General features: G+C 41.3%; 1 protein-coding gene across 16 annotated transcripts in view; it reads right to left on the reverse strand.

Moving 5' to 3' along the window:
- DTNA (dystrobrevin alpha) overlaps positions 1-26,323 on the reverse strand; it is a gene marked incomplete at its 3' end in the record, with an annotated part of 181,353 nt that overhangs the window by 48,704 nt on the left and 106,326 nt on the right. For all 16 annotated transcript variants that reach the window (XM_084210490.1, XM_084210489.1, XM_084210486.1 and 13 more), the window contains 6 exons: positions 19,891-20,104; positions 12,750-12,835; positions 11,100-11,254; positions 6,780-6,885; positions 4,652-4,818; positions 2,070-2,194 (listed from right to left, as the gene is read on the reverse strand). In XM_084210490.1, the coding sequence (XP_084066616.1) occupies positions 2,070-2,194; positions 4,652-4,818; positions 6,780-6,885; positions 11,100-11,254; positions 12,750-12,835; positions 19,891-20,104 (853 nt within the window). The remainder of the gene's footprint in view (positions 1-2,069; positions 2,195-4,651; positions 4,819-6,779; positions 6,886-11,099; positions 11,255-12,749; positions 12,836-19,890; positions 20,105-26,323) is intronic.

The following is a 26,323-nucleotide window of genomic DNA, read 5'->3' on the forward strand; positions in this document are numbered from 1 at the left end:
GCTAGAAGCTAAGAAAAGGATACTGTTTTGTTGCCAAAATTCTTCCATCTAATGCAAATACAAACCCCCTTTTTGCCTGGATTCCTGCCCAGAGCTGTTTCTCTCAACTTCCATTATGTTTAAAAATAAAAACTGCATCAGCGAGAAGATATTCTCGACAAGGTTCTGTAGCATACCTCTCCCCTCAGTTAATTTGTGTCAATTATGCTGTAGATCATGATACCTCCACAACTTACAGGTTTCTCACTCATGCATCCTTGTAGCCAATATATATTGCCAAGTTATATTACCATCAATCTATGAATAAAGAGAAACTGTCATAAACCAGAATAGATGGTGGTTTGTTCTCACATCCCGTCACTCTAAATTGTCTGTATATTTAGGAATAAGGGAAGGTGTTAATTTCACAGCAAAAATTTGGATTAGCTCCTACTTAATTATGGTACCTTCCCCTTGCCTTGCCTAAATGCATTTAATCCATCCACAGTAGCCCAGTTTTCACTACCTTTTATATTCTGACATATCCCCAGGGCTTCAAGATCCCCCTGCCAACAGGGAACAGAGGCTTCTCTTTCAGTTTCAAGCTCTCTGTCTCTCTCCATTTCCCTTACGGATGGCCAAAATCTGCCCTGTGAAATTATCACTGACTTGCCAGCAGGGCCAGGCACAGCAGGGAGGGAGCTCAGCAGATCCAGCTCTGGATCATTTCTGCCAAAGAACAGCATCCCCCCACTACTCTTCCATAAAGAGGTGCAGGGGTTTTAACTGACAATTAAGTGTGACAGGGATTTGGCACCATGTATCTGTCAGAGGCACCGTGTCTCTGAAGACCAGAGCACTCTCTTACACCTTGAAGAAGCTGTGCTATAACCACATAAAGAAGACCATCAGCACAACTCATCCTATAAATTCCAGGCAGGTTGAGTGAACTTTCCAGGTGTTGCACAGCCCACAATGGCTGGAGTGCACTTGCCCTTCGAGATGCTGCATACAAATATTCAGGATGGAGAAAGGTAAATATGTATAATAATTACAAACTAGAGCAGTTCCAGCAGCCAGTAACATAGGTATGCAGCATGGAAATACAATTCTAATAGCTGCTGCCCAAAATGCTTCAGTCAGGAGCCCTGGGAACATGGTCAAGAAAGATATTTTCTTAAAAAATACACCAGAATAAGAGAAATACTTTAAAGGCAGTATTTTTGGAATATTTTTTCCAACTTAATTTCTTTGTACCTTTCTTCCAACCAATGTCTTAATTTTTTCTTAATTTTGCGGGAAATTTAATGTTTTTCCCCCTTTTTTTAAAGGACCCAAGAAGCCAAGTTGATAAATGACAAAATCAGAGGGTCTGCCACTATGGGTAGTGGACATGCTTTAGAAAAAAACCCATCTTAAGTGGTACCTTCCTCACCCTGCACAAATACATTTTTTTTGCTTTGGGTTTCTTGACTCATGCCGAAAAAAAGTAGTGACATGCTACTATACCAAAAAATAATCTTGCTTTCTCAACATATCAAAACATAAGGATAATAGACTCTTTTCAAGTGACTTGGCAGTTGAAGGCCTGCTTTTTATGCAGACTAACACAATTCTTCAAGGCTGGGTGAAGCCACAGCTCCACTAAAGTCAGTGAGAACTCTGACACCTTATTGTACAAAATTGGTCTGATTTCACTTTTCTCTGGTGCCTTGTGTCTAGGCATACCTATGATACACTGAAGTTAACAGTCTCTAGATGACAGAACTGATGTTCTCAGCATCAATACATCCCAAAGTGCTGCAACTCCATCAAATTGCATGGACATCTCTTGAGGAGAATGGGGACATTACAATGTCGAGTCCCAGTAGTTGATTATAGCTATATATCCCATTGATTATTACAGGTGAAGTCACACCGGAAGAACACTTTTTACACTCAATACCCCCACCAGCAAATTTGCACTTGTGATGCATTGAGCTGGACAAGCCACATCTGCCTCCTGCTTTGTTCAGAGCTGTAGTATCTACACTTGGTGCAAGCAACTCCTACAACAAAGCTTACTTTGTCTACAGCACACAGATACTTACACAATATGAGCCAGGTTTAGAGGTTTTTCAGGCTGGTCAGGGAACATTGGGTGCAAAGGTTCACGGCTGGAAGCACAGCTTAAAGACTTGCTAAGTGCATTAGTTAGCTTCTTAGCAGGTGATTTCTGGGAGGAACAAGGAAGGTAGAGGTAATCTGGACAAGTAAGGTGCATACTGTTTCTGCTACAGGAAGCACAAAACAACAAGAAGCTCTAACAGCTCACGTACCTATGGACTGACATCCCCCTTGCCCCCCTCCCAAGCCCAGAGTCTGGCAAGGCAAAGAGTGCTCCATTTGGGAAGGGATTATTGTTACTTCCAGCAGCCTTTAGAGCAGGCTGGGGGTGTATCTATAGGGAAAGTTGCCATGGCTTTTTTGCAATGCTGCACTCAGGCACTGTTGAACAAAGAACAGCACAGTTTGTGTCACCTGGACTGCTGCTGGCTTGTACCTCACCAGCTTGGGAATGCAAGGAGAACAGATCCAAGCACGCTTGCCCCTATAGATACACTGTATGGGACATCATTTCCCTCCCAGATACGGGCCAGGCACTAGGCTGCTTTGTTCTTCCCCCTCACTAGTATCTCCCTCCCCACCTCCAGTACCCTGCTCTGTTTAGCTGCTATTACAAAGCTTCTCTTCCACCTCATGTGGCCACTGACCACTGGAGAATGGAAATTTGAGACAGGGGCTTGCCAGGAATTGCCCCACAGTGGCAACAGCACTTCAAAAGAGACTGATGTACTGTCACTGTTCCCAAAAGATAGGAGGGTCTCTGTGCAAGAAGGGTAATTTTACAATGTAAAAAAAAAAAAAAAAAAAAAAATCAGTATTTTGTGATTTCTGTTTTGTTTGGAGACTATGCAGTTGAGGAGAAGACTCAACTTCCCTTCTAAGGGATTTCTGAGATCCAATGTCTTTTAGACTGTGTGAAGCATTCTCAGGGAATTCAACTCAGCTCTCTGTGATTCAGCTCTACGCCAGTAAAAAAGGGTTAGTGATCCCTACACTGCCTCCTCCCTCCAAAACACAGCTCTACAGGCTGAAATTGAAAAATCTTCCTGGAATTTGACAGAAAGGATTTTGTATTTGTGCATATACATCCTGCATTGACATATGATTGCCACCAAGTCTATAATGAAATATTTCTACTAGAGAAATCCAACCTAAATACATAAAGTTCAAGCTCTTTCTCTTGCATTCATTAAATGCAATTTCACTCTGAATTGGGAAGAGTTGATTTCCACTGCACCCATAAACACTTCCAATGAAGTATGTATCGAGCTCTGCATGTGGAGCTCAATACTGATGCATTATGGAGAATGCCAAACAGGTTTGAACAAATGCTAATGAATGCTACAGAAAGGCAACTTCAAACTAGAAGCAAAACATTTGTTTCTGGCAAGGAAACATTTGAAAGCACTAGGCATGTGGTCACATTTTTGTCTTCCGCTGAGCAGAAATCTTAAGTTTTCCAATTACTTCCTACCTATAATTACAGTTCCCTGGCTACAGCAAAAAATGGATTTTACAGCATAAATTGCTGCTAGGAATGGAGTCTGAGCTACACAGTGAGCACTTTTCCTATTCAGATACTAAACTCTGGCCATTTGTGTCTATGCAACAAGCAGCAATTAGGACCCACAAAAACAATTACAGACCCAGGTCTGCTGGGATGCAGTGCAGGGCTGTATGACTGGCATACAGAGCAAACCACATCCAATTTAACCCTTGCCTGTTCCAGCAACAGAAAACCAGACATTTAAAAAGTATTAAAAATCAGAACTTTGTTAAATAATGAACTCAAAGTACCATAAAAATGGGAGCTTTTGCTCTATTCATAGTTTTCCTTTTTTTTAAAAACAATATACTTTTGAAATGTTTGAAATTAATTATGTATTTTCTGCTATCTGTGTTTGAATCCTGAAGGATTTTGATGCTCTGTAAACAAGGGGGTCAACTGGGGCTTTGCTCCAGTCCATGGAAAGCTGAGTCCCCAGGTCTCATGCCCTTCAGGGAAGGTTAAGGTTCCAGCAGCTGTTGATACTTCCCTTTCAGCTTAGGAAAAACACTGCATTATTTTGATTAACAACAAAAAGACTGAAGTGAGCTTTTCTCTATAGTAAACACTCTGTGGAACTAAGCCTGTGACCACGCTCAAATCTCCAGTGCCAGGATCATCCCAAATGCTACGCATATGCTGCAGCCACTCAACTGAAAATATTGATGAATGAGCATTAAGTATTCATCATTTCATTTACACGTAGCCAAACAGAGCAAGCCAATGATGATTTTACCGTGAGTCCTGTGGGAAGGGGAGAAGCTGCCATGAGCCTGGTGCCCCGCTGCCAGCCCCTCCTGCGCTGCCCTCACCGCGGCACGCCCCAGATCCTCACCCAGGAAAGACCATTCCCACCTCCACGCTCTCCCGATGGCTCCCAGGGCCGGAGCCTCCCAGACAGGATCACTAATCCAAAGTGCCGGCCCGGCTCCCAGCCCGCCTGAGCCACACAGCTGCCCAGAGCTGTGGCTGGGGCTGGAGGGCAAAGCAGTCTGCAGCGAGGCAGGAGCCTTCCCTTACCCATGACGTGTACTCTTTCATTTGGTGCTGGTTGCTGTGGGAACCGCTGGCATGGCCCCTCCAGAAGCAGTCCTGACAGAGCTGGTAATTGTGACACTGCTGGCAGCGGTAGCGAAACCCCATCATGCTCTCGCTGTGGCAGTAGGAACACTCGACGGGGTGGAAGACTGGGCGGGAGAAAGAAATGATGAGCCAAAAAACAAAACAAAGCAACACCCAGAAAAAGTTCATGGACAAACCCCAAACTGAAGGGTGCTCCCTTCCCTGTTTAAAGCAATCTGCAGTGTTGGATGCTGCTGACAGCTCTGATCCAAGAAAATACAGCACCCTGCGCTAAGCCATGGGGAACACTTCCTACATTGGGCACCAAACCCTTCTTCACTTCTGAGCTGGTATCCATGCCTCCTGCTCACAGCAGCAAAAAAAGTGTGTGTTCAATGTTCAGTGTCTAATAGAATACATGACAGAGTATAGAGGAGGGCCATGAAGATAAAGGCTCTCCTATGAAGACAGGCTGAGAGTTGTTCAGCCTGGAGGAGAGAAAGCTCCAGGGAGTCCTTAGAGCAGCTTTCCAGTACCTAAGGGGGTGACAAGAGAGCTGGAGAGGGACTTTTGTCAAGGGCATGTAGGGATAGGACAAGGGGGAATGCGTTCACTGAAAGAAGGTAGGTTTAGATTAGGTATTTGCAAGAACATCTTTACTGTGAGGATGGTGAGGCATGGGATTGGGTTGCCTGAAGAAGTGGATAACCAGTGTTCAAGGCCAGGTTGGAGGGGGATTTGGGCAAGCTGGTCTAATGGAAGCTGTCCCTGCTGGGGAGTTGGAAATACATAATCTTTAAGGTCCCTTTCAATCCACACCATTCTATGACAGAGGGATTTTGTATGTGGGAAAATCCACTGCAGCTGCACCACTGGAGAAGCTGAATGCTTTGTTGTGTTTTAAGCAGCTGAGGTGAGGTATCTTGGAGGAAAAGTCAAACTCAGCTCTATGACTACTGAAAGGATGAAAATGTACTTAGACATGCTATTGTCTCTTAATTACTGCTGTCTCATCTGTACAAGTGGTGTCATTTAGGTACCTATATATGGGGTTGAACATGTAGCTTTGGATGGCCAGATTTGGAAAGCTGGCCTTTGGAGGGTCTTGTTCTCTGTTCAGAAGCAGATAGTGACAAGGAAGCAAGTCACTGAGGACGCTAAAGCACCAATTAAGATATTTGGAAGCACCTTCCAGGCAATACTGCTATTTCTGTTCCTCTTTCCTTGCTACAGCCTGTACCAAATTTACCACAGGGTACTGAACATCCCCTTGTTCCCAGCCACCCTCTGCCTTTCTGTCATAAGGTTCAGTCTGGGAAAATTTGGATCAGTGCTGAATATGTCAGGGGTTCAACTGCTTGCCAGAATTTTGCAGCAAGAAGGGTTTCTGCTCTAGGCTAGGAAACACTGTGAAGCTGGTGAGGGACAGGGATGGATGACAAGAGGAAGGTGGGACAGATAGGTTGCTCTGTAGCCAAAAAGACTTGGGAACATCACCTTACCCACCTTGGTGCCTTTAAGTGGAAGAGGGATTTGTTTGGCACAGGAACACACACGACTTTTCCTCCTTTTCCTTCTATCACCAAAAATGGATGCTCACCATCCACAGGGAACTTCCTTTTCAGAGGATATGATCTGGCAGTGTAGAGTTAGGAGTAGATCCTTCTTGAGGACCTTTTGGATGGTGTTTTGCACCGCACTGACATCTCCTGCCAGGAATACTGCATGAACGGAAACTGCCAAGCTGCTCCCTCTCTGCTGCCATATGTCATAGCTAATAAAAGTTGTGGTCTTGATAGTTTACCAAATATAAGTGTGTGAATGGATGAAGTCCTATTGCTCTTTGCTTATCCAGAGCACAGAAAGAGACACAATCAGGTTAACCTCCTGAGCACAGCAAAATTTAAGCCATGTTCCTGGCTGAATGACCAACGGACTTGAAATATTTTACCAGTCACTGTAAAAATAGCCCATGGAGTCAGTGAACCCAGTACGGTAGCTTTTACAAAACCATCTACAGAGTGTGAAAATCGTCACACCAAAGTTTATTTTTGTAACTGTGTTTTGGCAGTGCCTCTTTACTTACCATTTTCAACATTTGCCAGTCGATGCAGAAGTGGTAACCACACTAGACACTGTGGCGGGGGATCAGACATGAGAGTATCCAAGAAAGTGTTTAATGTGACTTTTTTCTGCTCAAACAAGCAAACAAACATGCACAAAAAAATCAGTAATTAGACATCTCAAAATTATTTTATCTTGTCTCTACAGAAACACTTGGGAATAAGTTTCAAACACTGTTTGCCTGTAGCCCTGATTTACTAAAAAGAACAAGTGATACTAGCAAAGCTTTTCCAGGCTATTTTTAGTCAGTACGATGATACAACTGACGACTAGAAGTCATTCTCACAAGGCTGGGTTGGAGACACTTAGCTCCCACTCACTTCCAGACTCTCTTCTAGAGTCACTGCCTGAAGATGCTTTGTGGTTAAGGGTGGTATTCAACTCTGCATGCTCTCATCTGTTTTGAGTATCGTGTGACAAGTACCAAGTGGATGTGGGCTATCACTGTGTATGACCAATTTTCAAATGAAAAATCACTGCTGATGGTACTTGGAAAAAGAAAATGAGAGAAAACACTGGCAAGGGAGCACAAATTCAAAAGAAATATAGGATAAGGAGAGACCAGCACAGGCAATTTGTTACCGTAATTTAAGAAACTTTGCTTGTCTAAGGAGCAATGGCAACTAGTTATAGGCGAGTTCTGACTGTGAGATGTTAAGATTGCATATGCTCAGGGACTGCAACTGCTCCTGAACTCTTCACACCTTTAAGCACTCAGAGATTTATGCCCCTTTACATTTCAAAGAGATTTAAATGCTAAGATATCCCTGTTGATTTTAAAAATGCGATCTAGAGCCTTAAATTTCTTAGGTGTCTGGATAAAGTAATCACAAATCCTAGTTCATTTGTTTTTTCAATCAGTAACTGAGCCTTCCTTAAATAAAATTTAAGATGCAAAAATATCGAGCCCTGCTGAGAATATATGTAGATATATTTTATAGACATACATATTTAAGTAGTATCCCCATATCCAAAGGGATGGCTAAATTTTCATATCTGATTGCATAAGCTGCTGCTTTAACTTGCTAAAGAACTATGGTTACCCCATGAGGAAGCTAAGCAGCACTTATGCAGTGACATGTATCATCTCTGCATGTTGTGGAATTCTTTTCAGAGCTGAGAATTCCAGACGAAGTATCTGTACTCCATTTATAAACAATTACCACCAGGTGTAATTAAAAATGTTATTTCTCTTATACAGTGAGTGATCAATGGAAAACATCTCACACTGCAACAGTCTCAGGGATGAAACACAGCAAGATATTTGGAAAGATATGAAAATGTTTGTCCATAGGAGAAAATACCTCAGGCTGCTGTGAAAATGGGCTTGATTCTTTAATGAACAGAAATAGCCAGAATATGAGATCTAAATCACACTGGAGCACTACCTTTCCCCACAATAACTGCAGTGTGAAAGTCCAATCAAACACTACCACCTGCTTCTTGTATGAATTATTTTCCCAGCCATGGAGAGCAGACAAGCAGTTCCCAAATAGGTATCCTATGCTGTAAGCATCAGCTCAGAGAAAAGGATCTTTCTTTTGGAGATGTGGATTTCTTTTTCTGATACTTGGCACAGCTTTGCTGACCAATGCTGCCAATGTCTCTGTTGTCTGCAGCAGAACTTGAAAGCCCAGGGGAAAAAAAGGTGGAAGGAAGCCCGGGAAAAGAAGGCATCTCCAGTGCCTCATACTGCAGAGCTGAGTAGCTTTAGAGCTTCCCTCTGCTCTTGAAGGATACACACAACCAGTCTAACAAGCAAATAGATAAGGAGACAAGAAAAGCTCTTCCACAATGCAGCGGGCTTTTGAAAGCAGCTATAACTTAAAAATCCGACTGGTACCAAATAAGGCAACTTAGCTTCAATGACAGCTTTATGGCCGAACTGCTCTTGTGATCGCTGATTTTATGGATTAGAGAAAAAAGCAGTGTCCCTTAAAAGGACACTGTCAGACCAATTTCCATACATTTTCCTCCTGCAATTTTCTTTCAGCTGCTGGGAAAGTTTAAACCAAAAGCTGTTTTCTAAATATACACTACACACAGATGGAGTCTAGCTTTGTGGAATAACACTTAGACAAGTGCTAAGAAAATGAAGTTAGCGTCTATCTTTTTAGTTTGGGATATTTTTTTAAGTGTTTTTTACAATAATAACAATACTGTTTAGTACAAATACAGTATAACATCACATCAATCCTACCTATGGGGGAAAGTGGTGATGATAAAACTTCTTTTTGAACCACAGATTTGTATTCTGAAACATTAAGTCACTTGCTCCAGCATTTCTGCCCCACAAATTTGCTGATGAGGAAACACTGTTGTTTCTACTTTGGATAGACATTCAATCTAGCAGTAGCTCACAGGCAGAGGAAAATACGTGGGGGGATAAGCAAACCAGTAGAATTGGGAATAATAAAATATTTCTGCAAAAGGAAAAATCCTTTCAGATGTAAACTGAATGGATTTGACACCACGACCAGATAATTCTCAGAATTTTTTTATCTCCCTGAAATTGAAGAATCTCTAGACATCAGGGGGTTGAAAGGCTTCTGGTAAGAAAAAGTGACCCATTGTGAGAACAAGTGAGAGTGCCAAACTTATTCCAAGCTATCAATTTCTGATAATTCTACATGCAACATAAGAGAGAGAAAGAATGACTTGTGTGTGACTAAGACTGTATATACCATTTATCATGGTGTCATAAAGATCTGAATTTCATTTCAAAACTCTGGTTCATCCCTAGTGAGGATGTAATGAGAACTACATAAAGTCAATTGAAGTGAAATATCAGACTAGATTTACAAGAGTACTTGGCTGCCTCCAGATGCAAAAGAGCAGCTTTGTAAACCTGCTGTGTACCTACATCAGTCAGAGACTTAACTCTTCTTAGCTCTAAGTGGAGCTACAAACAAAAATCATCTAATGCCTGCTTGAAGATGTTGTTTCTAAAGGTACCTTAGTGAATCTGGTCCACTCAGCTGCATACAATCTCAAAGCAAGTGCCATTTCTGATGGCTACTGAAATAAAAAATGAGGCCTGAATTATATTTTTTCAGGAAAAGAAATTCCTTTTTTCATCCATAATGACAGCATGACCAACATGCAAAGCTTGAATACCCTGTTCCTATGCATTATTTTAACACAAAACTACCAGAAGTCACTTCACCACGTAAATTCTTCAACATAAGATGACATGCTGTTTTAAGTCTCCCTCTGTGAAACAAGACTAGTTTCACATATGCAAACATTACCATTTAAAATGAATTGGGAGATGACTCAATAAATGAATTTCAACATCTCCTTTCGGCTGACTGGAGTGCCTATTGATTAGTGATGAAACTGAGAGAATACAAAAAATGAGACTCTATTTTGCATGAAAATGACACTATTCCTGCTCCATTGAACTTACTTGTTCAACAGTATTCAGTTAGCAAATGAAAGGATAAAGAGAAGGAAAATACAACTTTATTTCTAACATTGTCAAGGTTTCAGCATATTCCCTTACTACATATTTATAGAATATGTGATGTGTGGCAAGAGCCAGAGGAATTCTCTCTGTCTCCACTGGAGAAGTAGACAACCAGCCACAGTTATGGAAGCCTCTGAAGTGCTATGTATTAGCTGAAGCCAATGTACTGTACTCAGTGTACCTATGGAGTCTTGAGTTGCAGAAAAATCTTGTATTTTCTTCAGGATAAATTCATTGCTTTCCTGATCCTGTCTCACTGGTGTTATTGGTAAGAGACTAAGGATTTTCTAATACATATTGATTTCCAACAACAAAAAAGTTTTAAGGTGATTTTCTTCTCACTCCTAAACTTGTGTGTCTATCACTGGGAAAACCTGAAGTTTGATATTTTTTTGGTGGAACTTCAACTTTGTATGCAGAAGTTAGTGTTTTGTATGCTTATACCAACACCAACTAAGTGGGATGAAGGTCTGCATGTCTTGGGGTATAAATATATATAATACTATATTACATGAAGGTAGGTATGTATGTAATTGGTGCTCAAATTAGGAAGTTCCCTAATTTAGGAACGTGTAAGTCAAGATCCTCTCTGAATCACTTTTTGACTAAGCCTCTCTCTTCATGGTTGTTTGGGGAATCTATGGAGACCACCTTCCTGTTGAAGGCACCAAACCTAAAAACTAGAAATCAGCAGAGTGGACCTTCCCCTCATCCAGCCCTGTGTTTCCTGGGCAAATATGCACTTATGTGGAAGACAGGAAGAATGTTGGCCTGTTCAGAGGGGTGATTGAGAACCCGTGTCTCTTCATTTACCTGTTGTGAGAAACAGGATTTTGCCGACTGCTCGGTGTAACCAAAGGAAGGCCCCTCGAAGACAGCGGTGGGCAGCTTGAGAACCTCGCGCAGAAACATGTCGTACCTGCCATAAACCATCACCCCACTGGAGTCAGAAATCATGGAGAAAATATCTGAAGGGGAAAAGAGAAGGAGAGATCACAGCAGCTTCAGTGTGAGCTACAGATTTGCTCTGAGTTCAGTATCATCTGATTTGAAAGAGAAGTAGTAAACATGTCTGGCTTATGGAAACCTCCATTATTACTCCATCTTTATTTCTGACCTCTTTTAATAGAAAACAAGAAGAATTATTTAGAATATTAAGAACTAGCTGATTTTAATGCTAAAATATTCCTGATTTGTTTTTCTTTGTGTGTGGTCATTTTTAAGCAAAGTCTGATGCATGGCATGAGGCAGTAATTTAATCAGATAAGAAGGCTCTGATTTGACAAGATACACTACATCAGCTTTTTGCTTGCTGCCAGCTTACCATGTCAAATCAAAATCTTGACAATGGGTTCATTAAGTCAGTTATTATTGTCTTGGACAGGACACACAAAGCAATGAAAGTCTTGCCAATGTGTTATTTTTCACTCTTCGCTCTTTCTTATGCATAAAAATATCACACTTTTATTATTGCAGTGATGTCAGTTTGTCAGCCCTTACTTCTCCGTTTGCTTAAAATTATCCTCTGCTTAGCAGGAGATCTCTGACTAAGGAACATTTATTGTTTTTCAGGCTGTCATGTCAGCTGCTTCATTTCCAGGAACCTGGAAGGGAAATTATGACAACAGGACTCTGAGACTGCTGACCCAAAAAATCATCATTGTACTTCAGCCCTCCACTGGATAGACCCAGTTCCTATTTTTAAAGCAGCTTAGGGAACAAATGGTGCTCAATTTATAATTTATAACTTTAGTTCAGTCGGTATTTGAGTTTCTACATAGAAATAATACATTAAAAAATGGCACCAAATCTGGAAAACTAAATCAGTGCTTGAGATTTCTGCTTGTCTACTCTAAGCAACTGTAATTTGTAAACTCAGTTTGCTTGGGCTCAGGTAGAAGGCTCAGTGGAAACTGAAGGTTTTTCGTCAAAAAGTCTGGAAAATGGTGTTCTGGACCTGACATCAGATGACTAAACAGAAAGTCTTCCATTGCAGCTACAAGTAAACGATGTCTTTGCTATTGGGGAACTGAGAATAAATCCTAAAAAATGAGAATCTGTTCACCAAAATAGATGGCATAAGAATGCCCTATGGAAGAAAATATAAATAGTACATAAATATATTGATCTTCTATGTGTGAAAAGACATAGATGTCAATAAAAAAGAATCAGATGAAATGGTTAAATTATGCTTCATGATGTTGAGGCACTTATTTGTATTCCAAGTTCAATAACCCCAAGGAAAAAAAAATCCACTTTTAAGAACCTCAATGTATGCAATTTGTTCTTAAAAATCTCATGTGAAGTTCAACCAAACATTTAGTGGGATTTACTTAGAGATATACATAGGGCAACTCCCAAACCCAGCCAAGAAAGTGTAGTTTATCCTAATTCCCTCTTTTCTACTTGTACTGCTAATTCTCCAACCGTAACAATTTTTAACAGGTAAAAAACATCACTTACATCTTAATTTGTCCATGATTTTTCCTCCACAAAGAGTTGCCAAGGCCATTTTGACAGCAAAAACGGAAATTTTACCATGTCCTTCCCTGTTCAAAAGTAGAAAGTAGTCATATTTTACATGTCCATTTTATGAGAATCTGTTCAATTAAAATGCATATTTCTGACATCACTTACTGTAATGCACAATATATATATGTGGATTGACATACAGAGAAATAAGTCCTTTAAAAAGAAGGTTTGTTTTGTGGGAACACACATCAGTACACTGCTCTGTAAAGATCTCAGAGCAGATTTATTATGTATATGAAGCTCAGTATTAAACTGTTTATCTCGTTATACACTACAGTGATAATTATTACTGCTATTTGTGATACAGTAGCACTGGGAGACACCTATCACACTCACGGCTTCCCTATCCTAAGTGCTTTGGGAATTTTTTGGACCTAGAAGATTCCAAGTAAGTGAAAAAATCAGCACTGGGAACAAAAGTGAAAAAGCACACGGTGCTCACATCATTGCACAAGCTTCATCTGTACCTGTCAGTAGGTCCTGACAATTGCCTTTGAAATGATACACCTGACCCCAGGAACCTTGAAGAAGGACTTTGCAGGAAAATGGGGAATATGCCTGCATCCAGAATGAGTGAAGGACGCATGCTGTGATATGGAGAAGAGTTTTGTCCCTGGTTTGTTCAAGGGGAGGCTGGCTCTCTACTTTCAATTTACAATGCATAAATGCTAATAAACCCCAAATTCACCCAAGAGCTTATCTTGGGGCAAAAAGGCACATTGCCAGCTCTTCCCCCAACTGTCTTGAAGCATGCAATGGCTTAACTTTATTATTCCTCTCACTATCCTCATTCTCCTTTTACAGCCATGATGGTCCCCAATGATCACCTGCCATCACAGAACACCTGGTTTATTTGGGCTGCATAAGTAAAACATGACCTCACACACTGCATGGCACACTTGGCCCCTAAAACACCTATCAGCCCCAGTTTAGTGTTCAGCCCCTTTCCAAAGGTGAGAATGAATATGCTCTCCTAAGTTCATCTGCTTCTTAATGATAATCTCTCGACATCCAAATGGTGAAATGTGGTTTTTCTTGGAATTTTCTGAATCTTAGTGTAAGGCACTAGGAATCCAGAGTTGCACAGGAGCAACTTCAATCCATCATCCAAACTCCTTGGCATTACTTCACAGCTTCCCACATGAATTAATGATATTAATTAATGACATCAGTGAGGACATGTCACCATGCTTTAAAAAAGAGACAACCAATATTTATGAGATTACCAAAATGGCAGTCATGTTTCCTTCTAAATTCCGACAGGATTAATGATGTGGCTAGACAATGAAGTTTTGGGAAAGTTTTTTGGAAATGGAGTTTCTGGGATCTTCAGTCTACTCTACCAGAGAACACAATGTTTATAAGGGATTTCCTGTTTCATGTATATAATCACGTCCTACATAAGATGGTTTAACTGCACTGGCAATAGTAGTACATAGAAATTTAGATCTTCATCAATATTTCTAAAATTAGTCTGTTCATTGTCACTCACAATTTTAAGAAAGAAAACTGCATCATCTGATCAGATGAACTGATTCTGGAAGGACAGTGAGCCTGTGACTGTGCCTCTTTCTCTGCTAATCCCAAACCAGACAATGCAATAAGATATACATGTATGGTGTGCTCACATCTGTACATCGATGCATGCTACATGCTTCACTTCATTAAATCACTCAGATTTTAGAAAATGAGTCAGTTCCCTAATAATCTTTAAAGTTCATTGAATTAGATTTAGTTCTATGTCAGTATAACCCATAATTCTAAATATAAATTCTAATTATCCTTTCCACTCATTTAAAAGTCTGGTTTTTCCCAGGCATTCAACTAGAAATACAAGCAAAAAGTAACGAATTCACTATGTCAGTATTTAAGAAAGAAATATTTATTTACTGTATTCTTTAATGCTGACTTTTGTGCACACTTTTTCATTACATGAGTTCCCTTTGACTGGCTTCATAAGATTAAAATCACAGCATAGGAATTTCCAGGCTTCTGTACTTCCATTATTTCTTGATTAGATTCTGATTTGTGTAAACCAGACTTAGCACTGTTATGACTGAGAATGTGGTCCTTTTGTATTCTTCTTGTGCATGCTGCCCTTTAGGCTCTTGGGAATTTTTCTGCACTGTTTCATCATGAGGTTTCCATCTGCCTTTAAAAGAGTTGTTATATTTAAAAAAAAAAAAAAAAAGCTAAGTAGAAGCAATGGCATTATTAAGAAGCAATGGAAGATTTAGAGATTAAAAAAATGTGGAAGTGCTTCAGATTTAGATTATTTTTCCTGGGAGGTTTAGTTACATTTACTAACAGGATTATATTTTTGCATGGCAGACACATATCAACTTGGCTTCAGCTTTCCACCCTAGAGCCATTGGCTTTTCCCATACTCAAATGGGTATGGAAGAGAGAAACAGAAAAAGAAAAGATATCATTTATCTCCTCAATCTCTCCATTTGAGTTGATTTGTTTTGACACTGTATTTTCTATCGGTCATTTGTATTCCTAAAAGCATTCTCAAGAGCCAGTATAAACCCAATTTGCCCTCCAATTATATATGTCTGTGTGTGTTTGTGTGCGTGTGCACATACACACATGCATATTTAAATACATATGACTGATGAACAGACAGGGTCATGGGGCCTAAGACTTGCCAGCATCATTTGAACTGCCCTAAGCTGTGTCTAAGCACTACATATGACCCTGACTGGCAGCACTGGGGCCTCACAGGGTTTGCTGTGCAAAAGCAAATGTTGAAGCAGTGGCTCATAGCAGCAGGGAGATCTTGGGAGAAGTCAGTGCTCCCTGAAAACAGCTTTGGGCTGGCTAATGCAAAGAGAAATAAATTTTACTAGTGGAAACAGGAGAGGACAGCAAATATTTTGATTTTATATTGCACCTCTCTTACTGAGGTTACTCTTCAGCAAGAAGCATAAATGATGTCTAAAGCAAACCTTGAAGCTGATGCGCACTTAACAACAATACAGGATGGAGTACTTAGGAAAGGGAATGATGGCCAGGGTTAAAGGCTATCTCCCACTGGCTTGGGGGAAAAAGGGCAAAAAATTATACATGTTTTTAGACACCAGAGCAGGGAAACCCCACAGACTTCCTGACAAAATCCACAGACTGTACAAGGCTGAGTCCAGCTCCAGGGCCTGATTTTGCCAGTTGGGTCACCAAGGAGAGTGGTACCAAATAGATGGCACTGTCACTTGTCAGGACCTCTAGCAACACCCACACTGAGACAGCCATATGGTGGGGAAAGCCATCAAGAAATAGCACCACATCTTTAGAAACAGCAAATGTGTTCCATGAAAAGGACATTGAGAAAATACCATTCTCCTCACTAATGAGGCTTAAGTGATGCTCCCCCAAAACTTTAAGGTATCTTTTGCAAAAGTAAGAAAAGTTCCTCAGCTATTGGTTACTACCCAGCGTAATCAAGGCAGTCAATTCTGAAATGTCAGAGGCTGTAATTACAAATTCCCATTTTCAAAACAAGGTTTTAGAGATGAAATTTTATTGACATTTAGCAAGATTCTTTCATGTAGGACAGCAAATGCATTATGTCCAAATCTCTGAAATGCATTCTTTTTTGCTGGACTTCCTTTGTCAATGCCTCTGTGGCTTTCAATGAGTAGCAAAGGTGGAGAAGAGAGGGAATTAAACCCTTTACTGCTCTGAACAGATGAATGAGCAAGAAGTTGTATTTCCAAAATGGATATTGATCATCTGTATGTACTGCAATCAGTACAATTCAAATGTTGATCTGATTAAACAAGGGCACAAATATTTCCTCATTTCTCTGTAGAAGTCAAGCCTCGCCCCAAGCCAGGCAGGGTCTGTTTCATAGCCCAGAGCTCACAACTCCATTCATAGGACAGTGCACATCAAGGAACAGAAAATTCACTGATTTTCTTATCAGTTAAACTTTGCAGCAGGAATAGTTAGAGATGATCTAGCACAAAATATTTCACACTCTGTTTAAAGTGAGTTCTTTGGAGAACAACTCGACTGAATGAGGCAGACATTCCACCTTGCTGCCTAGGCTTTGACACCAGCCTGGGAGCAATTTTTCAGAGAGGTTTGTACTTGTCAATTTTTTACATAGTACTTGGTGTGCCAGTGAAGGAAGTGTGCTATTGTTTCATAAAGCCAGTTAATCATCTTAGGCCTTGAAGCAAAAGCTATTGCCTAATTTTAACCTGTGGTTAAACCGTAGATGAAACATGTTTCTGTCTAGATTATTTTAAAGCCTGGCCACCTCATTCTGCTCACTGGTTTCAGCCTATCAGGGTCATCTACCACATGATGCTGACTTCCACACACTAATGATAAATTAATTGGAGAAGTATTTCAGTTTGTGAATTTTGAATTTGTTGGCTTGCAGTTTTATAAGGTTGTACTTAAGTTTACTTTTAGCGGCATGAAGGAACATCCCATTCAGTCTCACATGAAATTCTATACACTATAATTTTCCCCCACTTTTTCTCCTTTCAGGGTTGAACAGCAGAGAAATATCTGTGGGCCTAATGAATCCCCAAGGCCATAAAAAACCCATAAAAAACTGGGATGTAAGCTCAGCACCGGCAGTGGCTAAGTTGGCCCACATGCCATGGCAGCACATTGTGGTCCTTTTGTGTTTTGCTAGCCAAGTTTTAGCTCCTGAGAAGACATCTGTATTGCAGGCCTAAGGAAACACTCCTTGCCAGAGGGCAGAGAAACCTGCCAGGATTTGAGCAGGCTATAAAAGAAGGAAAAGGCTCTGTTTAAAGTTTGGAGGATCTTCAGCCAGTACAGTACACAAAGAGCAATATATACATTGACTAGACCTAAAGAAATGAGACAGTGGCAGGCTTATTAGACTTTAAAACATGAAATAACTTGTCCCTTGTGGTCCTTTCATATACAGTAGGTCGCAGACTCCATTTCTCCACTTTCTTTGGATTCCAAATGGGACATGAAAAGCTGCACCACCTTCTCTGGATTTGCAGCACCTTGTGCTTGGCCTTGCTGAACCTCATGAGGAGATTCCCCTGGGCCCACTTCTCCAGCCTGCTGAGTCCCTCTGGATAGCCTGCAAAGCAGTGCTTCTCTCTGAACATGAGACCACAAGAAAAGACCTTGCTCCTCCTTCCACCAGCTTCTAACTTTGAGCAGAGAATGACCGTTCTGCTGCACTGGAGGGGACAGAAAGGAGCAACACGGGAAGCAGAGACAGCGGCTCTGGTGAGACCCCAGCAGCTCTCACACTGTCCCTGTAGCATGCAGAGTCACCTCCCTCCCTCTGTTTCCCAGAAACCAGGAAACCTGAACCACCAGTGGTTGTTAAACCAATATCCAACACAAAACTTCAATGATATGAGTCATACTAAAGTGTAGGGCCCATTTTGTGAATCAGATGCTTAACTGCTATGTCTTTATTTATGACAGGTGTCTAGACTTCCATTACAGTAAAGAGAGACCTAGCTGACACACGAAACTTGAACTTAGGTATCTCAGGTTGCACATGAACCTTACCTAATATGTTTGCTGTATTTAATATGAAGTGACAGGCAGCTAGTCCCTATCTCTGACCTCAGAGCTGGGAGCCTCTTCCTAGGGATTCCTTGTGGGTCTCTGCCCTTCTGGGAAGTGCAATCCATGCACTACACTCAGAGGCAGCACAAGAGACTGAGCTGCTGCTTGACAAAGAGAGTGAGGGTCACAGCTTCCTTACCCTGGGGGGGGCTGATGGGAGCTCAGAAACAGATCATGAACCACAGATGATTTCAGGGAAAGCAAAACCTTGCCCCCTTAAAAACATTCTCTGATTCCCTCCAGGGGACTAAATTCCTCTACTCCATTATGCTGCAAGTAGCTGTGTTGTGTAGCTGAGATCTTAATCCCTTTACAGTGAGCTACAAAACAAGCACAGTACCACAGGTCTTGCTTCCACAGACCAGGGTCTTTCTATATGCTTGCCAGCCAGGAAGCAGTTCACTTATGGCATGCAGCAATAAATGCATCTGGTCATTTCCAGCATCCTTTAGTGTGCTGGTCACAGCCACAATGGTACAAATTAAAATGCCTGTTCCTTCTGTTATTGCCCTTGAGGGGAGGAAAATATTCCTGAAGCCTATGATTTCACAATGGATTGGCTTTTCTTCCTCTCAGAGGGGCAGGAGGAGAGGTTGAGTGCAGCCTTCTCATGTGGAACACCTACTTTTTCTCCCCGTTGCCATAGCGACTGAGCCACCGGCTGGTCTGGCACTGGGAGGTGCTCAATGACACCCAGTACCAGGGCAGCGAGAGAGAGGACTGGGAAGAGAGAGGGGAAGCATCCTTGTTTTCATGTTTAATGGCCAGTGTTTTCTGCTGCTGAATTTTTAAAAAATAAGCCATAGAGTAACAACATCTGCACCTGTCAGACTTAACCACTGTTCTCCAATAACTCAGTTTTGAGGACTGCAAATATTGTATGCCAAATATGTATTCAGAAATTGCAGTAGATATACACAGAATACTCATTAATGTAAGTGGTTTGCTCTATCTAAAACTTGTTCTTTTTGTAATATGAGTCCCATGCAGTAATAAACAACATGAATTTCATCACCTCGAGGCCTTTAATCCTATTTCTGTCATAGTCTCAAAATCATGCTGCACTGGCATGAGCCAGAAAAAAAAATTGCTTACAGCTGCAAGAACTTGCAGGGAAATGAGCTCTTTCAAAATAATGAGCTATTAACCCATGGCACTGCTGCAGAGGCATTGCAGTGGTGTCAGCCACTGGTGTGTCAATAAACAACAAGCCAAATTAGGAGCGCATGTGAATTTGTTTCTGTAGATAATTCTTCTTTGATATAAACTGGAACAAGTCTGAGTAGCTGGATGAAAACACAGTTGTGCTGAATTTGGCTCGAAAGAAAGGAAAGCAGAGGCCCTTAATTTAGGTTATCTCCCTAGTTAGCACTATTCACATGCTCATTATTTGGGACAGAATTGAGCCTGCTCAATTGATTTCGAGAGATATTTCTGGAGGAAGTCAAACCCTTTCAGCAGTCGGGAGAGGCGGGAGGAAAGGCAGACTTACGGATCAAAGGCCGCTAGCAGGAAGTTGAGCAGCAAGCTGATGGACTGCTCCACGTTGATCTGGTGGGTGGTGGGCATCCTTTTGTTGAGCTGGTAGAAGATGGTTGAAATCACAGCTTCCAGGCGAGCCACGTTCAGTTCGATGCTGGGGTCCAGGTTGTTCAGGGCGTTCTCCCGCAAGGCTTCGATCACGTTCCAGATGTCCACCAGGTGCACTAGGGGACAGGACAGAAAGACTCAGATGGGGAAACGTGCTCCTGAAAGCAACTGAGAACAAGAGTCACCTCCTCCCATGGGGTGGGGAATAACACAGCCATGTACAACATGCTTCATGAACAATTAAACAAATTAATGCGTTTTCCACCACTGTATGTTGAATCTGGTGGAGGAATGAGCAAATAAAATTCAAATCCGTTAATAAGCAAACAATATACTGATATTACTAGTTGTAATGAACACAACCTCAGTTTGGGAAATAATTCTTCATTGTATAAAGTATTCAAATATAAGTCTGTATTTTACAGAAATCACTGAAAGGTAAACATATGCTAATTGTTTTCTGAACCATGCCTTTATGAATCCCCATTCAGAAATTACTCTTAGATATTAATTTGCATAGCAGATGGGCTTTTCAGAAGATCCTACGAATACTAAGTGCTTATCACATACTGATATTTTGAAAATTCTTTTCAGCAATTTGTATGGAAAGCAAAATATTTTACAGAAACAGAATTGTAATTGAGTCAGGGTACATTTAAACAAATAACACATAATGAAGTGATCTGAAAATCATATTTTATGTCTTCTAAATATATTTGCCAAATGATTTGTTAAATCTCTCTCTTTGATGAAATCCTGGTCTAAGCTGAATTTGATGAGGCCTGTTTTTACCTACAAGGACAGCTTAAAGGACAATTTCTGCTCACCCTTCACATTGTACCCAAACAGAAATCTTGTTTGCAGAGCACTGTTATTGTGGCAGTATGATTGGCTTGCCGCGGATTGCCATTTCCAGAAGAGGTGCACTGTGCCAAAAATAAAGAAACCCCTACAGTAATTTAAAAACTGGATTTAGTTCAAACCTGAACTCAGAGGTTCATCCCTCTATCTTAATATTACCTACTGTCCTACTAAAGTGTCAATAAAAAACAAATCAGGAGGCTCAGGGGGGAAATTCTCTTTTTTTCACCAGACAAACCACTGCACAGTTCTTATTACACAGCATGGTGATATGTCTTATGATGTATCAAAAGCCATCTGTATGTGGAAGGAGATCCTTGCTTTTGTAGATAGAGAAACTTAATTATAATCCTCCTCATTATATTTTTATTTGATTGGTTTGCAGGTGCTGTCTCAGACTGCAATGTGACATGGCTGGTCTGATGGCAGGGAAATGTAAGCTGATAGTAAACGGATGGTGAAACGAGACACAGTCATTTTACTTAGTCTAGATTTTTGCCCTCTGACTGGGTTTCCCTTCTTTTGCCTCAGGAATAAATAGCCTTCAACACCCTGCTAGCACATGGGTAAGCCCAAAGAGGAAGATACTCCATACAGATGAGTGGTAGCAGTAGCAGCAATTACTTTAGGGACTAGACAAAGCCTTTTTCCACTTCTTGCTGTTCCCTAGCAAATAACTGTGAAAACCTACAAGACACAGTTCCATTGTGACACCACAGTATTTATTTTATCTTTGTATTAAAAGTTAATTAAAAATTATTCTATAGGCAAACTTGTATGCTGGCAGGTTGTCTTCAGAATGTTAGCCTGAATTAAGCTGGTGTTTGCATGGCCAGGTTTTAGTAGCAGGGGGCTACAGGGGTGGCTTCTGTGAGAAACTGCCACAAGTTTCCCCATGTTTGGCAGAGCCAGCGTCAGCCAGCTCCAGGATGGACCCACTGCTGGCCAAGTCTGCATCATCCAGAAATAGTGGTAATGCCTCTGGGATAAAATAGTTAGGAAGAATTTAAAAAAGGGCTTTGCACAGTTGTAATTAATGCCAAAGAATAGCAGGGTGAGAATATGTGAGAACAACAACTCTGGAGTCATCAAGGTCAGTGGAGAAGGAGAGGGAGGAGGTGCCCCAGGCACTGGGGCTGAGATTCCCCGGCAGCCCGTCGTGCAGCCCATGGTGATGCAGCTGTGTCTCTGCAGCCCATGGATGTCCAGGGGGATGCAGAGATCCATCTGCAGCGCCTGGAGGAGCTCACACCACAGCAGGTGGATGCCTGAGAGGAACCTGTGAGTCTGTGGGAGTCCCGTGCTGGAGAAGGGTCCTGACAGGGATCTGCAAACCTATGGAGAGAGGAACCCATGATGGAGTAGTCTCCTCAGAGGACTTCTGACTCTGTGGGGGACCCATGCTGGAGCAGCCTGTCCTTGAAGGACTGCATCCTGTGAAAGAGTTACCCATACTGCAGCAGTTTGTGGAGAAATGTTGTCCACAGGATGGAGAAGTTCATGGAGAACTGTCTCCTGTGGGAGGAGTCCTAGGCTGGAGCAGGGGAAGGACTTCTCTCCCTGAGCAGCAGCAGAAACAACCTCTAATGAACTGGCCATAATCCCCCTTCTCTGTCTCCCTGTGCCACTGAGGTGGAGGAGGGAGGGTGGGGGAAAGGTGTTTTCAATGTTTTATTTTACTTTTCGTTACCCTGCTCTGATTTTGTTAGTAATAAATTCAATTAATATCTCCAGTTGGTATCTGTTTTGCCTGTGGTGTTATTTGGTGGGTGATCTCTCTCTGCCCTTATCTCAACCCTTTGTTATATTTTCTCTCCCACGACCAGCTGCAGAGGGGAGTGATGTAGTTGCTTTGGTGGATGTCTGGCATAAAACCAGAGTCAACCCACTACAGCTGGGTGGGTGGAGTACACAACCTCTGAACTCTTCTGTTTGTTTTCTGGCTGGTAGAAGAGCAACTTCCCCATAAAAAGTCTGGCATAGGTCTCAGATCCTTTTAATGCAGTCATTCCCATTCCCACTCAATCAGTTTTCACTGTCACAGAAGTAATCTGGACAAATGGAAGATGAACGATGTCCAGGAAGACAGCTGGCACATAGTAACTGACTCTTTCTGGGCAGCTTCTCCACATGGCTCAGAGGCCAGAGAATGGAGGAAGTCATCAGAAAGCAGGCCATTGTCTGGTCCAGGAGAGAAGGTTAATGAGCATTCCACCACATAAGGCAGCCAAGGAAAGTACCAGAAATACAGAGCAACATGCCAGAAGATGCAGGGAACAGGCTGGACCATGTGCATGTATTTTGTGGTGGTAGAAGAGGGAAAGACAGGCAGAAAGCAAAAAGTGAAGTGGGATTGTTTCCCTTGAGGTCCATAGCCATGCAGGCTACTGCTGGCCATGGGGGCTGTGTCTGGTCATTCAGACCAAGAAGATGAAGAAGCTGTTTCCATCAGCAGTTTCGCCAAGTTGGCTTCTGGCTATGTGTGAAAAGCATCAAACATGAGCTACAGAAAGACAACAATGTGAGAAGTTACCAGGCATAACAAATTGCAAAAGAAAGAATAATGCAGTATGCAGATGCTCACCTTGACTTGAGGCTACACTAACAAGAGACCAATCCAAGAAACAGGACAAACATGGGTACCAGCACTACAGACCAAGGCAGAAATTACTAGGACAACCTTATTATAAATACTGAATAAGGATGTAAAATCAGCAACATTAGAGCTGGTGGGAAAAGAATAAACAGGGACAGGCTGTTTATCTCGGAGTGCGTGAGTGTGGTAGCAGAAAAAAGCATGAAAGTGGAAAAGGGCAATTTGAAGGGTAACAAATCAGGTCATCAGAACTGTTGGGGTGCCTTTCAAGCAGCTTGTGCAGGAATAGTTTTGACCATACATGTTCACTTCTGCAGTCGTTGGAAACTGTGATGCGTTCCCTAACCTCGATAAAAGGTTACCCAGGGAGGAAGAACCACATACACAGACTCCCTAACAGTGAGAATTTCATGCTGTAATTAAACTTTTTAATTGCTGTAGCTTGGTAGTGGAAAATGCTTGAATATGGAGGAAAAAAGCTGGCACTATGAAGAAGGCTGAAATGGGGGTTGGTGTCTTTATTCTTCACATGATCTAGTACAGATACTGTGTGGCTGTCAGATTTTATTGGGGTTTTTTTTGTTGTTTTGTTTTCCTACTGATATTATATTTCTCATAACATAGTCATATCCAGAGTTAGTTTTGATGATGGTCTTGGGAAAGAAAATGTCCAGAGGCTAGCAGACGTGGGACTAATAACATCAGTACACTAAACACATCTGAGAGAAAATTACTTGTTTTATTGTTGACTCTAACCTGAAAGGCTCATAAGCTCTCCTGATGTTCATTGGTATGCTAGAAAGGTAGGGCACAAGACTAAGAAAATGACTTATTGGAAATTACAAAGCTGTAAGAGTTCCCTACCCACCATGAAATATTAGTCTCAAGAAACTGCTGTGTATTTGTGCTATAAATAATTTTACACAGGCTTTTCTTCTTTTCTCCAGAAACACTCTGGTTCCACTTGAAGCTGGATAAAGAACAATCATACAGCACAATTTTATTTTGTATTTTATTAATTAATTGTACATATATCTAAGAGGCTGGAAAGCAATATTTCCTGGAGGAGGAGATGGAAGATGGACATGAGCCAGACATTTAACAAGAACTACTGATTTTGAAAATACCTGCTCAAATGTCTAGCTCAGAATCACAAGGACATTTTGTTAGGCTGCTGTACAGATGACTGAAGTCTCTGACCTTTACTCAAGTCAGTTGTCATGGACAAGAATCATGTAGCTAAATTAAATGTAAAAAACTAAGTGTTTACTGTTGACTGGTGACCAGGGCTCCCTCTCATGTTAGTGAAAGAAAAAAGCTCCTTAAAGCATCTGTTGGGAGACAGGTGGGATGAGCAGTGCTTTGACTCTAACCATATTTCTTCACTGACTACAGACAAAGCCTAAAGCACCATGTTTGCATGAGACACGTACCCTTGGAGCTGGTGAAGTTAACTGAGTTGAATCCCACATCTTCCTCCTTAAACATTAAGAAAAGATGTCTTTTCTAGTCTGACTACTACATGACCTGAGTAATTCAGGTTTTATATAAAATATGAATAATAAATATTTCAATCTGTATGAACAGCTACCAGATCGTGTCATAGTCACTACCTTTTACATTGCATTGCTTGACCTTGTGCAGATTACATTCAGGTGCAGTGCCCTCCTGATCACCAGGAATTCTATTATTTTTTAAGGTTAATCATACAGTAAGCAAACTTTTACATATTATATCATGCTGCCAAGTCAAACTGTCAGTATTGGCAAAAGGGAAGTAAAACACAGGACTCTGCAAGCTTCACTCATTTGTACTAATAGAAATTGATGCCTATTGCTAATGTGGTATCTGTACTCTGTTGAATGTAATAACAGAATGCCAACCTTGCAAATTTTGCATAAGCTTACATTCCTCATCTTCTCTTCTACGCATTTTCCATAATACCTGTTATGCTCATTTCTTTATTTATCCATCCCTGAGACTGTTTTAATCCCACTGAAGAAGGCGTATCTCCTTTGTTTGCACAACACGTAGTGCAATAAACCCCAAATCTTATTTCTACATGCTACATCATGCTTACAAGAAGAGTTTGCAGAGTAACAAAGCAGCATATAAATGCAGGGGAGCTTACTCTCTCCTGAAATCTGCCTTGAATTCCCTCAACAGACTAAATCTCCAAAAGTTTGTTTTTAACCTCTAATTACTGTTGCTGCTTTTGTTGCCTTGCCCACATTTCCCACTGAAAAGTGAATTATGCCTCAGCATATGAAAGATCCCCCTTTGGAAACAGATTTGGAAAACTAGAGAAATCTGTCAGTTGTTCCTTCAGTGCCAGCAGATGATCACTATGCAGTAGGAGTAAAAGCTGCTTGTATCTAGTGCCTGTGTGGTATAAGGTTATCAAAAATCATAAAGCCGAGCCAACATTCATGTACTCTTCTGAAAGGTCTCACACTCTGGAAACAACACAGCTACACAGGTGTGGATCTCACTCATTTGCCTGATGTCTGAAAAAAATGTAGACCATCTCCACAAGCAATTGCTAAACTGTGTTTCCCTTTGGATTTTCTGTTAAGTGATCTCTGAAGTCACAGCTAAGCTAAAGCTCTGCGCTATTGCACCTTCTGTGGTGAACAGCGTCTGCCAATTTAACTTCTTATGTACTACTTAAACAGCATCATAGGAGGTTTGAGCATGCTCAGTGACAGACAGTGGTGAGTGAATGTAAATAAAGTTCAGTGTCCGGACAGAAGTGGGACAACACAGATGAGGAGCATTACAGATGGCTGCCATTCACTCCACAGCAATCATTACCAAAAAATGCACACTTTGAGGAGACTGGACTGAACTGCAGGGAACTGAGATTAATGCATGAAAG

The sequence above is a fragment of the Fringilla coelebs genome, assembly GCF_963513975.1.
Source record: "Fringilla coelebs genome assembly, chromosome: 1".
NCBI classification, from domain to species: Eukaryota; Metazoa; Chordata; class Aves; order Passeriformes; family Fringillidae; genus Fringilla; species Fringilla coelebs.